Source organism: Engystomops pustulosus, chromosome 10 (assembly GCF_040894005.1).
Source record: "Engystomops pustulosus chromosome 10, aEngPut4.maternal, whole genome shotgun sequence".
Taxonomy (NCBI): domain Eukaryota; kingdom Metazoa; phylum Chordata; class Amphibia; order Anura; family Leptodactylidae; genus Engystomops; species Engystomops pustulosus.
Genome location: NC_092420.1, coordinates 58742260 through 58761738, shown reverse-complemented (window position 1 = coordinate 58761738; position 19479 = coordinate 58742260). Strand labels below are relative to the sequence as shown.

At 41.7% G+C, this 19479-nt stretch overlaps 1 protein-coding gene across 3 annotated transcripts in view; it reads left to right on the top strand.

Annotated features, from left to right (window-relative positions):
• Positions 1–19479, top strand: part of LOC140103747 (putative ferric-chelate reductase 1) — a 73928-nt gene that overhangs the window by 25058 nt on the left and 29391 nt on the right. For 2 of the 3 annotated variants that reach the window (XM_072126972.1, XM_072126970.1), the window contains exons 1-4: positions 13625–13749; positions 15127–15328; positions 16854–16993; positions 17705–17796. In XM_072126972.1, coding sequence (XP_071983073.1) covers positions 15133–15328; positions 16854–16993; positions 17705–17796 — 428 coding nt within the window. In that variant the 5' untranslated portion in view covers positions 13625–13749; positions 15127–15132. Of the gene's footprint in view, positions 1–13624; positions 13750–15126; positions 15329–16853; positions 16994–17704; positions 17797–19479 lie in introns of those variants that run through there. The other variant, XM_072126971.1, reaches the window with a different exon arrangement.

Sequence of the window (19479 nt, the reverse complement as noted above, 5' to 3'; positions counted from 1 at the left end):
CAGCATGGCGGCGACAGATGGGCCGAGTTCCACTATGTATCTGGTGAAACACCTGAAAATTCTGCCTGACACAGCTCGTTTGATAAGGGGACGATGTATGGAGGCAGTGAACTAGTAGTAGATTAAAGGTGCTGCAGTTAAAACTATGTTAGTTGGATCTTGAGATGGAGCTGGCGCTCCGCTGCCAGGCGAGCTTTCGCCAATCCAAGCCCCTGTCTCTAGGCTACTCCCCAAACAGCACTTCTAAGAACCTTTTGTATAAGATCAAGTGTAGTAGCGTTCTTATAAGTTTGGGATATGGCGGGTGAGGGGAATGTAAACAGATGCGCAAGAAGCGCTGAAATAATATCGGTAAATGATAAAAGTTTGCCAGTATATTTTGTGGATTACACAGCAGGGTGGCGACAAAGTTAACAAGTTTGATGTGGAAGCCATGAAAACAACCCAAAATTCTGCCCGACACAGCTCGTTTGATAAGGGGACGATATATGGAGGCAGTGAACTAGTAGTAGATTAAAGGTGCTGCAGTTAAAACTATGTTAGTTGGATCTTGAGATGGAGCTGGCGCTCCGCTGCCAGGCGAGCTTTCGCCAATCCAAGCCCCTGTCTCTAGGCTACTCCCCAAACAGCACTTCTAAGAACCTTTTGTATAAGATCAAGTGTAGTAGCGTTCTTATAAGTTTGGGATATGGCGGGTGAGGGGAATGTAAACAGATGCGCAAGAAGCGCTGAAATAATATCGGTAAATGATAACAGTTTGCCAGTATATTTTGTGGATTACACAGCAGGGTGGCGACAAAGTTAACAAGTTTGATGTGGAAGCCATGAAAACAACCCAAAATTCTGCCCGACACAGCTCGTTTGATAAGGGGACGATGTATGGAGGCAGTGAACTAGTAGTAGATTAGAGGTGCTGCAGTTAAAACTATGTTAGTTGGATCTTGAGATGGAGCTGGCGCTCCGCTGCCAAGCGAGCTTTCGCCAATCCAAGCCCCTGTCTCTAGGCTACTCCCCAAACAGCACTTCTAAGAACCTTTTGTATAAGATCAAGTGTAGTAGCGTTCTTATAAGTTTGGGATATGGCGGGTGAGGGGAATGTAAACAGATGCGCAAGAAGCGCTGAAATAATATCGGTAAATGATAAAAGTTTGCCGGTATATTTTGTGGATTACACAGCATGGTGGCGACAAAGTTAACAAGTTTCATGTGGAATCCATGAAAACAACCCAAAATTCAAAGGAGACCATGTATGGAGGCAGCTATATGGCCGACTTTTGGAGGCAGCTATGGCGAGGACGTGTGGAGGTAGCAATGGAGACAACGTGTGGAGCCAGCTAAAAAGACGACATGTGGAGGCTGCTATGGAGACAATTTAATTTGGATAGTGCCTGTATGTGGCAGTCCAAAAAAGTTTTCAAACCAGAGGAGCAGGTAGGTGGTCCTCCAGAAAAATTAAATAGATTGAGTGCCTGTATGTGGCACTCCCAAAAATTGCTTAAAACAGAGGACCGGGTAGGTGGCCCTCCAGAAAAATTAAATACATAGAGTACTATAGCTAGAGCCAGTTGGCCCTGGCAAAAAATAGCCAGTTTCCTATGCTTTAGTGTACAAAGAGGAGGAGAAGGAGGACAATGAGGAGGAGGAGTGCATACATTATTCAGGTTGAGCTTCTTTCACCTGGTGGAGAATGAAAATCCGGAGAAATCCAGGCTTTATTCATCTTGATAAGCATCAGCCTGTCAGCGCTGTCAGTCGACAGGCGTGTACGCTTATCGGTGATGATGCCACCAGCTGCACTGAAAACCCGCTCGGACAACACGCTAGCGGCAGGGCAGGCAAGAACCTCCAAGGCGTACAGCGCCAGTTCGTGCCACATGTCCAGCTTTGAAACCCAGTAGTTGTAGGGAGCTGTGTGATCATTTAGGACGATGGTATGGTCAGCTACGTACTCCCTCACCATCTTTCTGTAAAGATCAGCGCCTACTCTGCCGAGACAGATGACAGTGTCTTGCTGGGGTGACATAAAACTGGCAAAGGCCATGTAAAGCGTACCCCTGCCAGTGCTGGAAAAGCTGCCTGCTCGCCTACTCTCCCTTGCTACTTGTCACGCAGAAGTACGCCCTCTGCCGCTAGCGCTGTCAGAAGGGAAATACTGTTTCAGCTTGTGCACCAGGGCCTGCTGGTATTCATGCATTCTCACACTCCTTTCCTCTCCAGGGATGAGAGTGGAAAGATTGTGCTTGTACCGTGGGTCCAGGAGAGTGAATACCCAGTAATCGGTGCTGGAATAAATTCTTTGAACGCAAGGGTCACGGGATAGGCAGCCTAGCATGAAATCTGCCATATGTGCCAGAGTCCCAACGCGCAAGAATTCACTCCCCTCCCTGGCCTGACTGCCCATTTCCTCCTCCTCCAACTCCTCTTCTTCTGCCCATACACGCTGAACAGTGAAGGACTGAACAATGGTCCCCTCTTCTGTCTCGCCAACATTCTCCTCCTCTTCCTCCTCATCCTCCTCCACCTCCTCCGATATGCGCTGAGAAACAGACCTAAGGGTGCTTTGGCTATCAACAAGGGAATCTTCTTCCCCCGTCTCTTGTGAAGAGCGCAAAGCTTCCGACTTCATGCTGACCAGAGAGTTTTTCAACAGGCCAAGCAGCGGGATGGTGAGGCTGATGATGGCGGCATCGCCACTGACCATCTGTGTTGACTCCTCAAAGTTACTCAGCACCTGACAGATATCAGACATCCACGTCCACTCCTCAATGTAGACTTGAGGAAGCTGACTGACCTGACTACCAGTTCTGGTGGAAGTTGACATCTGGCAGTCTACAATCGCTCTGCGCTGCTGGTAAACTCTGGATAACATGGTTAATGTTGAATTCCACCTCGTGGGCACGTCGCACAACAGTCGGTGAGCGGGCAGTTGGAGGCGGCGCTGCGCTGCCCTGAGAGTGGCAGCATCTGTGCTGGACTTCCTGAAATGCGCACAGATGCGGCGCACCTTCGTGAGCAAATCAGACAGATTGGGTATGTCTTGAGGAAACGCTGAACTATGAGATTTAACACATGGGCCAGGCATGGCACATGTGTCACTCTGCCGAGTTGCAGAGCTGCCACCAGGTTACGGCCGTTGTCACACACAACCATGCCTGGCTTCAGGTTCAGCGGTGCCAGCCACAGATCAGTCTGCGCCGTGATGCCCTGTAATAGCTCTTGGGCGGTGTGCCTTTTATCGCCTAGGCTCAGCAGTTTGAGCACCGCCTGCTGTCGCTTAGCGATGGCACTGCTGCTGTGCCTAGAGCTACCGACTGATGGCGCCATGCCCACGGATGGTAATTCGGAGGAGGTGGAGGAGGGGTGGGAGGAGTTTGAGGCATAGTAGGCCTTTGAGACCTGGACCGAGGTAGGCCCCGCAATCCTCGGCGTCGGCAGTATATGAGCAGCCCCAGGGTCAGACTCGGTCCCAGCCTCCACCAAGTTAACCCAATGTGCCGTCAGCGATATATAGTGGCCCTGCCCGGCAGCACTCATCCACGTGTTCGTGGTCAGGTGGACCTTGTCAGAAACGGCGTTGGTCAGGGCACAGATGATGTTCTCTGACACGTGCTTGTGCAGGGCTGGGACGGCACATCGGGAAAAGTAGTGGCAGCTGGGGACTGAATACCGAGGGGCGGCCGCCGCCATGAGGTTTCGAAAGGCCTCGGTCTCTACCAGCCTATAGGGCAGCATCTCCAGGCTAAGCAACTTGGAGATGTGGACGTTGAGGGCTTGGGCGTGTGGGTGGGTTGCGCTATACTTCCTTTTGCGCTCCAGCGTCTGGGGTATGGAGAGCTGAACGCTGGTGGATGCTGTGGAGGATTGTGGAGGCGAAGATGGGGTTTTCGCACGGGAGGTGTTTAGGCCGTGGTCCTGGGCAGGGGGCTGACTAGCAGATGACACAGGGGAAGGAGCAGTGGTGTGCCCGGCCGGAGGTGAATGGGCTTGGTGCCATTGAGTGGGGTGTTTAGCATTCATATGCCTGCGCATACTGGTGGTAGTTAAGCTAGTAGTGGTGGAACCCCTGCTGATCCTGGTTTGGCAAAGGTTGCACACCACAGTCCGTCGGTCATCCGGTGTTTCTTTAAAGAACCTCCAGACTTCTGAAAATCTAGCCCTCGCCACGGGAGCTTGACTACGGGCAACATTTGGCGCTGATGCACCAGCTCTGGCCCTGCCTCTCCGTCTGGCCCCACCACTGCCTCTTCCAACTGTTCTGCTATAGGACTCGCCTCCGTCTCAGAAGCACTGTGTTCACCCGGCCTATCAACCTAGCTTGGGTCTGTCACCTCATCATCCTCCGATCCCTCAGTCTGCTCCCCCCTCGGACTTCCTGCCCTGACAACAACTTCACCACTGTCTGACAACCGTGTCTCCTCATCGTCCGACACCTCTCCTCATCATCACCCACAGACTGCGACTGGTGGAAAACCTGGGCATCGGAAAATTGCTCTGCAGCAACCGGACAAGTGGTTTGTGACTGTGGGAAGGGTCCAGAAAGCAGTTCCTCAGAGTATGCCGGTTCAAATGCCAAATTTTGCTGGGAGTGGGCAGACTGGGGGGAAGGAGGCTGAGGTGGAGAAGCTGGAGGAGTGCTGATTTCGGTGACATGGGTGGACTGCGTGGAAGACTGACTGGTGGACAAATGGCTAGAAGCATTGTCCGCAATCCACGACATCACCTCTTCGCCCAGTTCTGGCCTCAACAGTGCTCTACCACGAATCCCAGTAACTTGAGACATGATGAACCTAGGGAGTGTAGCTCTGCGGCGTTCCCCTGCTCCCTCATCAGCAGGTGGTGTCTCACCCCGCCCAGGACCACGGCCTCTGACCCCTGCAGTAGTTGGACGCCCACGTCCACGCCCTCGTCCTCTACCCCTAGCCCTCGGGTTAAACATTTTCAAAATTAAAGTGTAAACTTCAAATTATTTTGTGTTTTTTTGTGTTTTTTTTTTAAACAAAACAATGCTATCCTATTGCTATGGCTAGTTTCTAACCTACACTGACAGCACACAACTGGATTTTGTGCTGTGCCAGATGATTTTGAGTTATAAGAGAAATAAACGTAAAAAAAAAATAAATCAGCAGACTCGGCGTAATTCAAATCAAACCCCTAATAAATTGTCCCACTTCGGTGTTTGAGGTGGATATGTGTGTCACTAAGAGCTAAACACAACGGTCGCAAGTCCCCCTGCAAATTCCTCACAATATGGTACTAGCTGCACTACTAATGCCAGCAAGCCCAGCCACAAGCAAACCAAAAAAAAGGAAAATATAACGCTATTGTATTGTATTGAGGTGGATATGTGTGTCACTAAGAGCTAAACACAAGTCTCTCTGCAAATTCCTCACAATATGGTACTAGCTGCACTTCTAATGCCAGCAAGCCCAGCCACAAGCAAACCAAAAAAAAAGGAAAATATAACGTTATTGTAGCCCTAAGAAGGACTGTTGGGTTCTTGTAGAATCACTCCTGCCTAACACTATTCTAATAGAACACCCTAACGCTTTCCCTGACCAGCAGCAGCTCTCTCCCTAGCGGCATCCAGACACAGAATGATCCGAGCAGCGCGGGCAGGGGCTAGTCTATTCCAGGGTCACCTGATCAGGCCAGCCAACCGCTGCTAACCAGTTTTAGGAGCTCAAAACTGCGTAAAATTGTAAAGTAAGAGGTTTTAAAATGAGCTTTATTGCGTAAACATCACTAGGGGATTTAAACCCCTTTACGTATCTGGAAAGAAGAACATATTAATGTTTCTTTAGTGTGTATACTAGCTTTTACTTACATTTAGTGGACAATATCAGCTGATCATGCAGCTGCCCCTTTGTAGAACAGTGCATGCCATGGTAGACACCTGAAGCTGTGTTTAAGGCAATACATGACCTTACGGCACACTAGCTCAATGTTATTGGTGGCAAGGTAGCCTTCCAGTAACTTGCTTGGGTTCTTTTGGCCCTGGATTCCAGACCAGGGTCTTATTTACCTCTTCTATGGACACCATTCTGTCATTCTTTCTCATCAGTCAGGTTAAGCACTGCCATGCAGCATGTAAGCCAGTAGAATCATGCAACACAACTTCCAGAGTAAACCTTATTTGCATGTTTTCCCAGAATCCCCTATTGGACTGTCAATGACTTTAAATGTCCACATGCCTACAAGGCAGCCTTAATTGGCAGTCTCTGTAAGGAGTAAAGATAAAATGGATTTTCAAAGTAAATTCAGCAACTTTTTGAGATCTGATCTTAAAGTAAGATGCATCTCAATTATATACACAGAAATTCTTAGTGTGAAAATAAAATCAAAACTTAACTTTATAGTAAAATGGGGGAAAACTCCCATTAAAGATTTAGCTTTGCTTAAATCACATAGAAACACGGAGTATCAAGGATATTAGAAGATTACTAGTGCGTTGGTTGGACTATAAAAACCTGTCACCAGGGCCTAATTTTCACTAAGGACAGGTTGTAAAAGCCAATCACACCTGCAGTGCAAATATGTCTTTCTGTCTTTTCTAAGCATTTGCAATACCATATAATTGTGTGTTATAACTTACCTTGCATCCTAACAAAATCCTCTTTGTAGTCCCAGGGGTTGGGCTTTGGTTTGGCTGCATTTCAAAAAACAATATTTGACTTGTCTGTGCTGCAGACTGCTCAGCTCTCAGCCCCCACCTTTATGCTCCTATACAGCAACCTCTTCTAAAGTTAGATATAAGTGGAACTCATCCACTTTGTTGAACATTAAAAGTATTGTAGATGGAGTATTCCTGTAGCACTCACTAGAGATTATAGTTTATAGTTTTGTAGAATGATGTTGTGCATCTTAAGTACAGACCACATCTTAATGACTAATGGGAATGTTAGAGGGTGGAGGGGAGTTAAAAAACTGAAATATATATCCTGGCAGAATATGTAAGTCAATAAACTACCTAGCCTACTAAACTTAATCATCATGTGGGGGGGGGGGGGTTTGTTTGTATGGTTGCTGGGTGATGATGCCGACACATATAACAGAGCTCCCCGCCTCCTATGATGATGTCACAGACTTAGGAAAGTGCTGTTGTGCAAAACGGCCCATCACCTCCATAATGTGTTTGCTATCCTCATGCTGCTGTTGGATTGAAATAAAGAATTTGTCTGATACTGGTGATTGCCACATTATTTCTGCTCTTTCTCCTTCAGTGCTCATGAACACTACAGCTGCTTGCGGAAACAGGCCCGTATGTTGCTCCGATCCCACAGACTACCCACTTTGCAAGAGGACAGGAGTCCTAACATCACACATAAATATGAAGCAGCACAGAAAGGGAGACTTTGCATGATATTCCTGTACGATGCTCTGACTCCTGTCCTGAACAGATCAGTATCCATGGCATGCATGGGTGTGCAGCTACCTTAAAACAGCAGAAAGCTGCTTTGTATGGAGAGAGCTCAGCCCCTGAAGCACCTCCATGACGTATGGAGTCTCATGGCGGTAAGGAAATGTTCACACGGTGCATATTAATTGCGTTTTGAAACATAATTCAAACACAACACTTAGAGGCTCCTAAGTGTTGTGTTTGAATTATGTTTCAAAACGCAATATGTTTTCAAAACGCAATCGCATATTCCTTTCAACTGAAAAACATAGGAAATTGGGCCAAGCCCTTTCCTCTTGCCTTTAAATTAGGTTTCGAAAATTGAATCAGATGACAGCAAGTCTTCAATCCATGTACAGGAACATTTTTCATTGTGTGCTCCTTCAGAGAATGTGTGTGTTTTTTAAAGCCTAACTTTATTTACTACTAGCTGTAGAGCCCGGCGGTGCCCGGGATAGGAAATAACTGAATTTAGCTATGATAAATTGGAATGGGTTAACAAAAAATATTTTATATGTTTCTATCTTTCTCTCTGACTGTCTCTCTCCCTGACTATCTCTGTGTCTCTCTCTCTCTGACTGACTGTCTCTGTCTCTGACCTTCTCTCAGAGGCCATCTCTGAGTGACTGTCTCTGACCATCTCTTTAAGTGACTGTCGCTAACCATCTCTGTCTCTGACCTTCTCTGTCTTTGACCATCGCTGAGTGACTGTTTCGGACCATCTCTTTCAGTGACTGTCTCTGACCGTCTCTTTCAGTGACAGTCTCTGATCTTCTCTTTCAGTGACTGTCTCTTTTAGTGACTGTCACTGAATATGTCTTTTAGTGAATGTCTCTGACCATCTCTTTCAGTGACTGTCTCTGACCGTCTCTCTCAGTGTCTTTGTCACTTTGTCTATCGGGGGATTTATCACAAGTGTCTGAGAGGAGAACTGCTCTAGTTGCCCATGGCAACCAATCAGATCTCAAGTTTCATCAGTTCATGTGATGTCCTCTGGCAATTACCTGACAGATGCAATAAGTAACTGTCTCTGGAGTGCTGAATCTACATATTGATTTCCAATAGCACTGTATAATACATTATTACTTCTGAGGGTTTTGTAGCAGCTGGATTCCCTCGAGTCTTACTATTACAAAGAACTTTTTTTCTCAGTATGCGGTCTCAGATTTTCACAGATAGGATTCTGATTCTTTATTTTCTATGTGTTTTTTAATGGATTCATGGTCCACTGAAAAAAATTTGAGCCTGATCACAGAAGACCATAGAAATCTATTGGTCCGCAAAAAAAAAAAAAACCATGAAAAAAAACAATTGACAGCGAATGCCATACGGATGTCAAAAAACCTTATTCGGATACAAAGTAGAAACAAAACTGATCAGTTTTTTAACAAATGTACAGCAAACAAGTCTGTGAGAAAAATTGCCCTTAAAGGGCTATTCCCACAAAGGCAAGATTCTTAAATATACTCAGGATAACAAAATAACTCATTCTCTAATTCACTGATACTAACAAAATACAACATTTCACAGATTTAACTCCAAACTGTCGCTAAACTGGTGTTTACAATTTGGTTGCCCTGAAAATCAATTTTAGATCTTTTGACTATGGTCGGATTCTTCTCATGAATAGCTTCTCTTGTCTGCACACTGCAGTGCTCTCTGCTTCCTGCCCCTCCCCGCTGCATTGCAAGACCAGCTCAGACACAGGCACTTCCTGCTGGCAAGCAGCAGTGTGCAGAGACTAACTCTACAAGCTACAGACAGCAGCAAGTAGCTTGATAACATTTCTGTTCATAATAACATGGTCCATGGAAACTCCTGCTAACACAGCTACAAAAGAAGTAGTCCTTAAAATTACAGTCCTTATATTATACCAAAATATGATGCAAGAACTTCCCATCTGCTGGCTGAACTTTAGTGCTGGCACTTCAACAGTCAATACAGTACCAGTGCTAGGGCCAATTCTAGGTATTTTGATGTTTAGCAAAAAAATTTATATTGCCCCACCATGCTATACCCTGAATCCCTGCTATATTTGGACCACTTAATTTACAGACAAAAAAGCATTTACAAAATAATTAGAACGTGCTGATAATATACCCACACAGTCCCATTCAGGGACAAAATTTGGAAAGACAGGGCCCCATAGCAGACTATTTAATGGGCCCCCTTTTCCCCTTAAAAATATAGAGATTTGTATACTCATAATGAGTTCCAATCACACACTTACAGTATATATACACCATACACCATATACACACACATACATACAGAATATTCACACCATATATACACACATACATACAGTACCATATAACCCCACACAGTAAGGCTTTGGTTAGAAGCTGAAACATAGTGGCATGGGAAAATGGCCATTTAATTTATTTTCACTATATGGTGTACCGCTGAATTTCTATTTGGTATTTATGTAGGGATAGGCCATTTCTCAACAGCAGACACCCTACCCTCATGTGTTGCAGTGCCGCAATACATTTTTTTGATCTTTATATACATATATAGCCTGTATAGTCGTAATATATATTTATAGCCAAAAACTAGTAATGTTTATATATCCAGGGTCGCAGGCGCTCTCGTTTGCGTCCCTGTGCTCCCACTTCCCTGCAGCAGCCTCATTCGCCTGTTCACATTCCACTGGCGGTCTTCTCGCTCCAGCGCGTTCGTCCCCCTCCTAGCACGCACGCCGCCTTTCTGAGATTTAAAGGGCCAGCACGCCGATATTTGGTGCTGGCCGGCTGCCTTCCTATTAAATTCCTGTCCCCTTCCTGTGTCCCCTGTCGGATCTTCGTGCTTTGTGCCTTGGAGAAAGCTTGTTCCTTATGTCCCTTGCGTTTATGGCGATTTCCTGTTGTTATCTCAGTTCTGTTCTCGACTTCCCTCGTTTGCTGCCAGCCCTGACCTTCTGCTATGTCCCTGAGTCTGATCCCATGCTGCCTGTCCTTACCTTCTGCCTTACCCGGACTCCATGCCTGTATCCTGATTCTGTACCTCGCCTCGGCCACCGCTGCGGACTAAGTTGCGCCTGTGGAGCGACCTGGTGGTACCACGCTGCAGTAAGTCCAAACCACTTTGCTCTGGGGAAAACTGCATGCCACTTAGACTCCGCTACCAGGTATCGACTTACGTTATCGTCTGTGGTGGTCCAGTGGGTCCACTACCCCTGGTTCCTGACAACCCTTCAATCAAATTTCTCTTTTTACTATCCTATATATATTTTGTAATCGCCACTGACTCATCTGGGATCATTTCAAAAATTGACATTTCGGGATCCAACAAAACATTTAGTTGAAAAAGCAGTGGTGGCCACATAGTAGGAACATGCCTCTGATTATGACATTGTGTAAAGCTGTATTATTGTGTGGGCTATACATAATGCTGGAGGCATGCTCTTACTACGTGGCCACCACTGCTTTTTAAACAAAATTTTTTGTTGTATCCCGAAATGTCAAACTTCGAAAGGATCCTTAATGAGTCAGTTGCGATAACAAAATATATATACGCAGTAATAAGAGATACAGGAGTGTAATTATGATCTAAGGAGAAGATACAAGATTAGATTGGTAAGGTGCATAAGTAAAAAGATAGGAACTTACCAGCTTAAATGAAGTCTCATTACCCATGGAGATTCTCATTGGCTTGGGAGAGTTGAATGAAAATAAAGATTGGCTTTCCACAGGAGAGTAAATATCCAGTAAAAATTAACAGTCCGTGTTCTAGTGTGAGAGCAATTGTGTGTGTGTGTCTGTTGGTACAAATGTACTGTTAACTAGGCCCTTTCCAAAAATAAGCTATATTTTAGAATTTTTATTAAATTTCTCTACAATTCAGGAAACATACGGTACATTGAACATAGAATCACCAAATTTGAGAGTGTCAGAGACAGCATTTTAAACTACATGTCTGTGAGTATATTTTATACCAAATAAATCTTAACTGTCAAGAACGTACTATGCTATCTACGTGTAAATTTCTTCCAGTGATCTGCCATGACGAGTATTGTGAACAAAGGAGGATAAAAACATAGTGGTGGTCGTCTGAATAGTGGCTTATTCTAATCAGAGGATCTGTGAAATTGTACTGACTTTGTGGAGTGAATTTTAAAAAGTAAAAGGAAACAATAAGAAGATTTTGAGCTCAGATAACTATATATATATCGTTTCCCATAGTTTAATGATCTACAGCCCCCTCTAGAATTTTATTATCATACAGCAAGCCAGTATGAAAATAATAAAAGTAATACTCACCTCTGCTCTCCCTCGCCTCGTGGCAGATCCAACACTGACCAGCACTGCTGTCTGGCGGGGAGACGAGAAGTCCTTGCATCATAATTTGGTATATTGCAAGGACTCCTCTTGCATACAAGGTGTGCAGTCTGTGGGATCAGGCCAACATACTGCCTGTTTCCACGGGTGGCACATGATGGTGTCTGCTCTGATTGGCTTTCAAAAAGGTGCCACTCTACAGTATAGTATGGTGGCATGATGAGCTTCTATTTGTGACACCCAATGAGGAAGACTAGGGCCAGTTCCCATATGTTTTGGCCTACATTTAGCAGTTTCCATTTTTAAAAAACGGATTTTAAATTATGCAGATGTCTTGATGGATAAATTAAAAGCACAGTATTCGTTTTTTTATGGATCCATTTAATAAATACAGATACTTTGCTTTGTGTTAGTGTCAGTTAGTGAAAATCTGTTTTTCATTATTATATAGCCATCCGTTTTTCTTTTCTTTAATTTCCACTCAAATAACGGAAGGTCTTATGGAATATGTAAAAATGGAAAGCAGATGTGTATTGATGAACAAATAACAAACTTTATTGATTGGATAAATCTTTTGTTTAAAAACAATTTAAAAACCCTCCAAACAAGGGTGGGTGACAAAGATCTCCCCAAAATTTAAACAAGATAGAAAAATTACATGTGCTAGAGACAATTATCAAAAAGTCATACACGGCTGCATCATCCAGAGAAAAGGTACAAAAGTTGGAACGCAGAGGTATGCAATATTATTCTAATAGGTACACAACATAGCTATGGAACGCAGAAGTATGCAATATTATTCTAATAGGTACACAACATAGCTATGGAACGCAGAAGTATGCAATATTATTCTAATAGGTACACAACATAGCTATGGAACGCAGAAGTATGCAATATTATTCTAATAGGTACACAACATAGCTATGGAACGCAGAAGTATGCAATATTATTCTAATAGGTACACAACATAGCTATGGAACGCAGAAGTATGCAATATTATTCTAATAGGTACACAACATAGCTATGGAACGCAGAAGTATGCAATATTATTCTAATAGGTACACAACATAGCTATGGAACGCAGAAGTATGCAATATTATTCTAATAGGTACACAACATAGCTATGGAACGCAGAAGTATGCAATATTATTCTAATAGGTACACAACATAGCTATGACGCCCAACAAACAATGTCATAGGATAAACATGAATAATAAATGATATTACCATGTAGCAAGTGAACAATGGGGAGAGATAGATAATTTTTCTATCTTTGTCACCCACCCTTGTTTGGAGGGTTTTTTAATTGTTTTTAAACAAAAGATTTATCCAATCAATAAAGTTTGTTATCTGTTCATCAATACACATCTGCTTTCGTTTTTTTGTGCTTATGAATACATTCTTGGATGTGTGATCTTGCACCTAAATATCTACCATTACCCCAGTCTTCCATATGTAAAAATGGATACGGACGAGATTGCGAGTCCATTGAAATCAATGAGAGAAAAACGGATTTGTTATTCATCTGTTTTTAAAAGGATACTCCAAAATTTAAGCCAGAACACATATTGGAACTTGCCCTCATTTGCTTGTACACTGTACACTGTACTGAGGAATTAAAAATATCTGTCTTCAAAATGTTAAATGATTTACAGCTTTATTGTATGTACTTAAAAACTTGCTTTAACTTTATTTCCTTTGATGCACATTTTTATTATTTTGAGCTTGTGCTTTGTTGGCTCAAAATAAGGGAATGTTGTTGCAAGAAAAGTTGTATAAATCAATCCATTATTCAGTAGAAATTAGTAAACTCCTGTATAATACAAAATCCATTATTACTGGTCACATGAGCTTCCATAGTTGTGGCTGTCAAGGCAAATAATATTTTTTATAATAAATGAGCAATTGAAAGGATTTTGTCAAAAGGTGCAGCCTGGTTTACATACACCCCTCCCTGTGAGCTGGATGATGTCCACTAGCAGTCTGTCTTCCCTGCCTACTCCACCTGTTACTTGTGTAGCTCCAGGTAGTGTTACCTTACACCTCCTATGCCCTGACTGGACAAGCATCCTGGTGAGTGTTCACTTACTTTCTTATTACTATCTGAGGTTTAAGAATTCTAAAACACTGGCAATCATAAAGCAGGAACAAATAGGCATAAAAACAGTGATTCCTTTAAGCAAGGACAAATCCAAGCTTCTAGTTTTATATGATTCATCAAATTTTAATGTAAAGTTTATCAATTTGTTTACTTTTATAAAATAGTACAGAATTGTATGTGTTGAGATTTTATTGCTGTTATACTCCTCATTTAGATGAGTATCTGAACCAGTGTGTGGTTTGTATCCATTTATCTTCATTTGTGGCAGTTTAAGCACCTGTGAAAATGTTAATACACAATTCAAACCAGCCAAACGCATGGTAAATACCCAAAAACGTGTGCGGTTTAAAACAACTTTGTATTCAGTGCATTAAAAAAATGCTTGGTCCAAGAACGCACTGTGTGACCATACCCTAAGACTATCTAGTACAATTCACCCAAGTACTCACCCTGCAAGCCAAAATCATCTGGTTTGTGATGCATTTTGTAATAGGGTTTTGCTTCAGCAGGGAATGGAGCTTGACCTTTGCATTATAAAGGTTGAATTGGGCAATGAGATCCTCGGAAATTAAATCCATAGTAGAAAGTCATTTCTGCTGCAGACTTTTCTGTAGGGGTGCATCCACACAATCAGTTTTTCAGATGCTGTTTGAGCCTAAAGCAGCTGTGGATAACAGGGGGTGCTCTCCTCCTACTACTCCAGTTGTATAAATCTCATACACTACACCGATGCTGTATTATCCTGCGTGTTTTCTGCACATAAATCTAATACACAAGCTGTGCGGCAGCCAAATGTTTGCTGGGTAGTGGGGGAAGAGAAGAAAACAAAATATATATATATATATATATATATATATAATTTTTTTTTTTTTTTTTTTTTTTTTTTTTCCAACGCTTAAGACTTTTAATTCTTATTTATAGCCAAAAGGTTAACACTATTACGGGTTGATTGCTTCAGATACAATTTACTGTCAGTTACATTTTTATCTGTACTCATGCATTGATTCCATTTTAGCACACCAAATATTTGTTCAGTCACAGATGGTTTTTAGTTTGTATATTGTATATTTCTATACACAGCTATACATTATAGGCAGAAAGTTCCAATAAAAAATAATGTGTAGCAGAATTACTTGCATCCAAAGTCTCCAGCTGTATGGAGAAGTAGCTATCTTGATCTTATTTGTAACAGAACTGTTGACCAATTTAACAAGATTTTTAATATTATAGCAAATGATTTGGTGCACTGGGACCCATTTACCTTAACTTTTGTAGAAGCGCTGATAAATCTATGTACACAGAAACGTGTTTGCGTTGTGTAACTTGTTGTAACTTTTGTATTTCTACAGGTATAAATGGAGATTCATAAGACAATACTCATTTGTGTGGCTGGATGCTTGAGTGTTGTTGTTGGATGGCCAAATGGAAAGATAAGTGCTTCGTGTGACAACATGCTTCCAATTCATGGCGGTAGTGTCCCTCAGTCCTCTCCGGCGCCATATATCATCACTGTGTCTAATACAACATTTAATCCAGGGGACATTATAACAGGTAAGAGTGAAACTCAATTCCTGATATTAGGATGTGATTCTGCTGTTGGAGATTTAGTGTAGGGAAATTTTATAATTTGAACTCCAATAGTGATTCATGAGAGAACATGTGATGGCCACTTGGAAGACAGGTGCATCTAATTACTATTAGGTCCTGAATCTGGAACTTTTTGCTCTAACAATTCAATTTTGATACTTTACTCATTATTATTTATAACACAATTTCTGATGATTTAAACACATTGATGTTTCTGCACATGGAGTCTTGGAACTTCAGACCTGCACTGAAATCTTAGAAGAAATTTAAAGGTGAATCTGCATGTGATACGTGGGAGTCCCTGTTTCATGCAGATTTTGCAATGAAAGCACAAAGACTTTTCACTCTTGCATTATAAACTAAATCTGCTCCAAATCCACTGCAGAAAACTGACTGTGGTTTTGAAATTCTATATCAATTTCCCATCAGTAATACTTAGTACTGAGGTCATAGTATCTTTGACATAGATTTCAATGCACAGTTAATCTGCAGCGGATTTTCAATATGCAAATCATTGCAGAAAATCTGCTACATTTTCCTTTTAATAAAGGGATTTTCCAAGACAAAGAAATGTACAGCAGTGCAGTGGTTAATTATTTTAGGTTTCCCTTCACTGTTACTTAAAATATATTCTCTGATAAACTAAACCATTTCTTAGAGAGATTATGGACTAAAGCCGCCTTGTTAGGAGTTACATGCTTCAGTTTTGCTGTATGTGTCTGGGTCTTAATGAGAATCAAACCTAGGGGGAAATATGGAGATTTGCATTTTCCATTGGTTACTGTTAGAGATTGGTTACTGTAATTAGGAAACCAACCCGTTATAAGGTGACTCATATAAATGTGTCATAATAATTTCCCGTGTGGCTAGGCACAGCAGGGCACAAATGCACATGGTGTACAGTAAATTTACTTGGTTCTGCAGGAGGTGCAGGTGAAGCAGTTACAATCTTCCATATATTCAATACAGGTTTATGTATAATAGTAACAATAATAATGTGCTACAGCAATCCTGCATTACCCATTAACCACCAGGTATTAGAGAATCAATGAGGTAGATTTATGTTCCCCCACCTCTTTGGTCACACAAGATATGGCTCCTGCCTTTCAGTGTTATGGCACCCGGACAATTCTACACCAGACCCTGTGTGGCATAAAATTGCACCAGGAGTTCTGTGGCTTGGCATACCCCACTAAATTCTCCCCACCCATTTGGTTCTATAAACCTGTGGCCTCTGTAAACTCTATATGGTGCCAATGAGGAAGAACAATTTTATTTAATAGATAAATGTATTAAATTATAGGTGCACAGTGCTACTACATGGCCCCATAGAAATCTATGGGTGCTATAACATGGCTCCATATAATTCCTAGATTGTATGAAGTACGGTAATTATAGCACATATACATAATACCTTATTCGGCAAGAAATATTTCATTTATAACTGAGCCTGACAGATCTTTAATCCTTACGTTATTTTCCCCTTCAGTGTCCTTACAATCAAAATCCAGTTCAGATGCATATAAAGGATTCCTCATTCAAGCTCATTTAGTGGGAGGCGATGGGATTACTGGAATATTTACCACCTCAGATTCCAACGCTCAAATATTAACATGTGGGACACAACCAGTAAGTTCACTGTGATAAACAAAATCAAATGTTGTTATTTTTTATGAATTGAAGCAGTGGTGTAACTAGAACCTGATGGGCCCCAGTGTAAAGTCTGTGCCAGGCCCCTGGCTATAATGTAGGGTTTATAGTAATAGTCTTCTCATATAGGAAAGTGACACCATAAGGGCCCTCTAAACCTCTTGGGCCCTGGTGCAACCGCAACCTCTGCACCCCCTAAAGTTACGCCCCTGAATTGTAGGTTGTCCATGACTTTTGATTGGATAGTGGTTAATCACTGATCGGTTTACCACCTTTATCTGCTGCCTGAAATGGCTACTCTGATAAGTCTTGGCTCCTCTCATTAATTATGGTTCTTTAAAATAAAAGCTCCTTATCTGACCATGGGTAGTGTGTGGTGTATTACAACTAAGCTCCATTCTTATACAATACCAGCAAAAACCATGGTCAGATGCAAGACTGTAGTGTTTATTTCTTAGTTTTTTTTTAACGAAATTGGCTTCTGTTGTGTTAACACAGTGTTAACTCAGTGTTAACAATGTGTGAACACAATTTTTGTTGTTGTGTTTTTGCAGCTATTTTATTGTAGTATAATCTTTGCCCTCAAATGTTACATACTGTATAAATAGAATTTTGAAACCCTCTACAAAAACGTTCTTTCTGTGGATAGAATTATTTACATATGTACCGTTCCTTTTTTCCCCTGTTTAGAATTCAGCTGTCAGTCACACAAATAGCAACCTAAAAAAGACTATCACAGCTTTCTGGACAGCACCACAAGGAGCAGGCCCTGTGCACTTCAGGTATGTAAGCGGATTTAGAACAATACATGGCTAATGGGACATTTGCTTTATTTAATTATTTTATTTAATAGTTCCTAAGTGAACTCTAGATTTCCTTCCAGTAAATGTTAATAAGAAAATCTAAAATTTCACTTTTCTATTTTTCAAATATTTGTAATAAAATTACACGTGGCATGTCAGCCTAATAAAACAAAACTGGAAAAGAACAAGTCATGTGCAACATGAAATTTTATTTTTGTTTTTCAGTTTTATTATGGTGCATTGAGCAAATCAATAACTTTTTTTTAATTTTTACGTTTACAGAGATATGTGAGGGCTTATCTGCGGGACAAATTGTACTTTTTAGTGGTGACATTTAATATTCCATGCAATCTACTGAAAAACTGGAAAAAAATCTAAGTGCAGTAAAATTGACAAAAAAACATTTGTAGCATTTTCTTGTGGGTTGTGTTCTACAGGGTTTATTCTGCAGTCCAAATGACACTTACTCATTCTTTGGGTCGCTAAGATCACGGGAATACTAAATTTATTTTATTGGTTTTATTAGGTTTTAATAGATTTAAAAATTAAAATCTTTTGTACATAAAAATATTTGCCATTTTGCCACACTTTGGTGTACAGACTTATGTAAGGTGTTTTTTTTTTCGTATGTGCTGGTGTTTTAATTTTTGTCAATTTGGGACCTATATGACTATTTGATAATTTTTTTAATTCAAATATTTATGGATGGGAAAGTGGCAATTCGGACATTTGGGCACTGTTTTCGTTACAGTGTTCATGGCCGGAAATAATCTTTGTAATAGGCCTTTTGTGGCTTTGCAGTACCTATTATGTTTAGGTTTTTAGGGTTTATTTTTTATGTGTTCTAGTGAAGGGGGGGGTGACTTAAACTTTACATTTTTTTTTTTTTTACATCTTTTATATGATTTTTTTTTTTTTTTTTTTTTTTTACCATTATTTCATACCCTACGGGGTACTTTAGCCCAGCAAGGTTTGATTGCTAATACTATATACTGCAATACTACTGTATTGCAGTATATAGCAATTTTACTGCTGATCTCTAATAGCATGCCATTTGCTGGCTATTAGAGATCATTATACACGGCAAGCCTACAAGTGTCAATGAGGCTGCCATGGCAACCGATCGCCGCCCTCCAATGACGTCACAGAGTGCAGTGATTGGCCATACAAGATGCAACATGTCCCACAAAGTAAATAATAATAATTCTTTATTTATATAGCGCACACAGATTACGCAGCGCTGCACAAGCATGTCAAATTGGTCCCTGTCCCCATGGGGCTCACAATCTAAACAACCTAACAGTATGTTTTTGAAGTGTGGGAGGAAACCGGAGGAAACCCACGCAAACACGGAGAGAACATACAAACTCTTTGCAGATGTTGACCTGGGTGGGATTCGAACCCAGGACCCCAGTGCTGCAAGGCAGAAGTGCTACTCACTCAGCCACCGTGCCGCCCAAAGTACAACATGTCCCACAAAAATCAAGCCATCAACCAGCTCTGTAGCCAAAAAAGCAAAAATGTTATGCCACTTGGAAGATGGTGATGCAAAAATGATAGCTGTTTCCCCACATTAGGGTTTTATTTGGCAAATTTAGTAAAACGTAAGAAAAAATATTCAAGTATGGTATCCTCGTAATCGTTTTGACCCATAGAATAAAG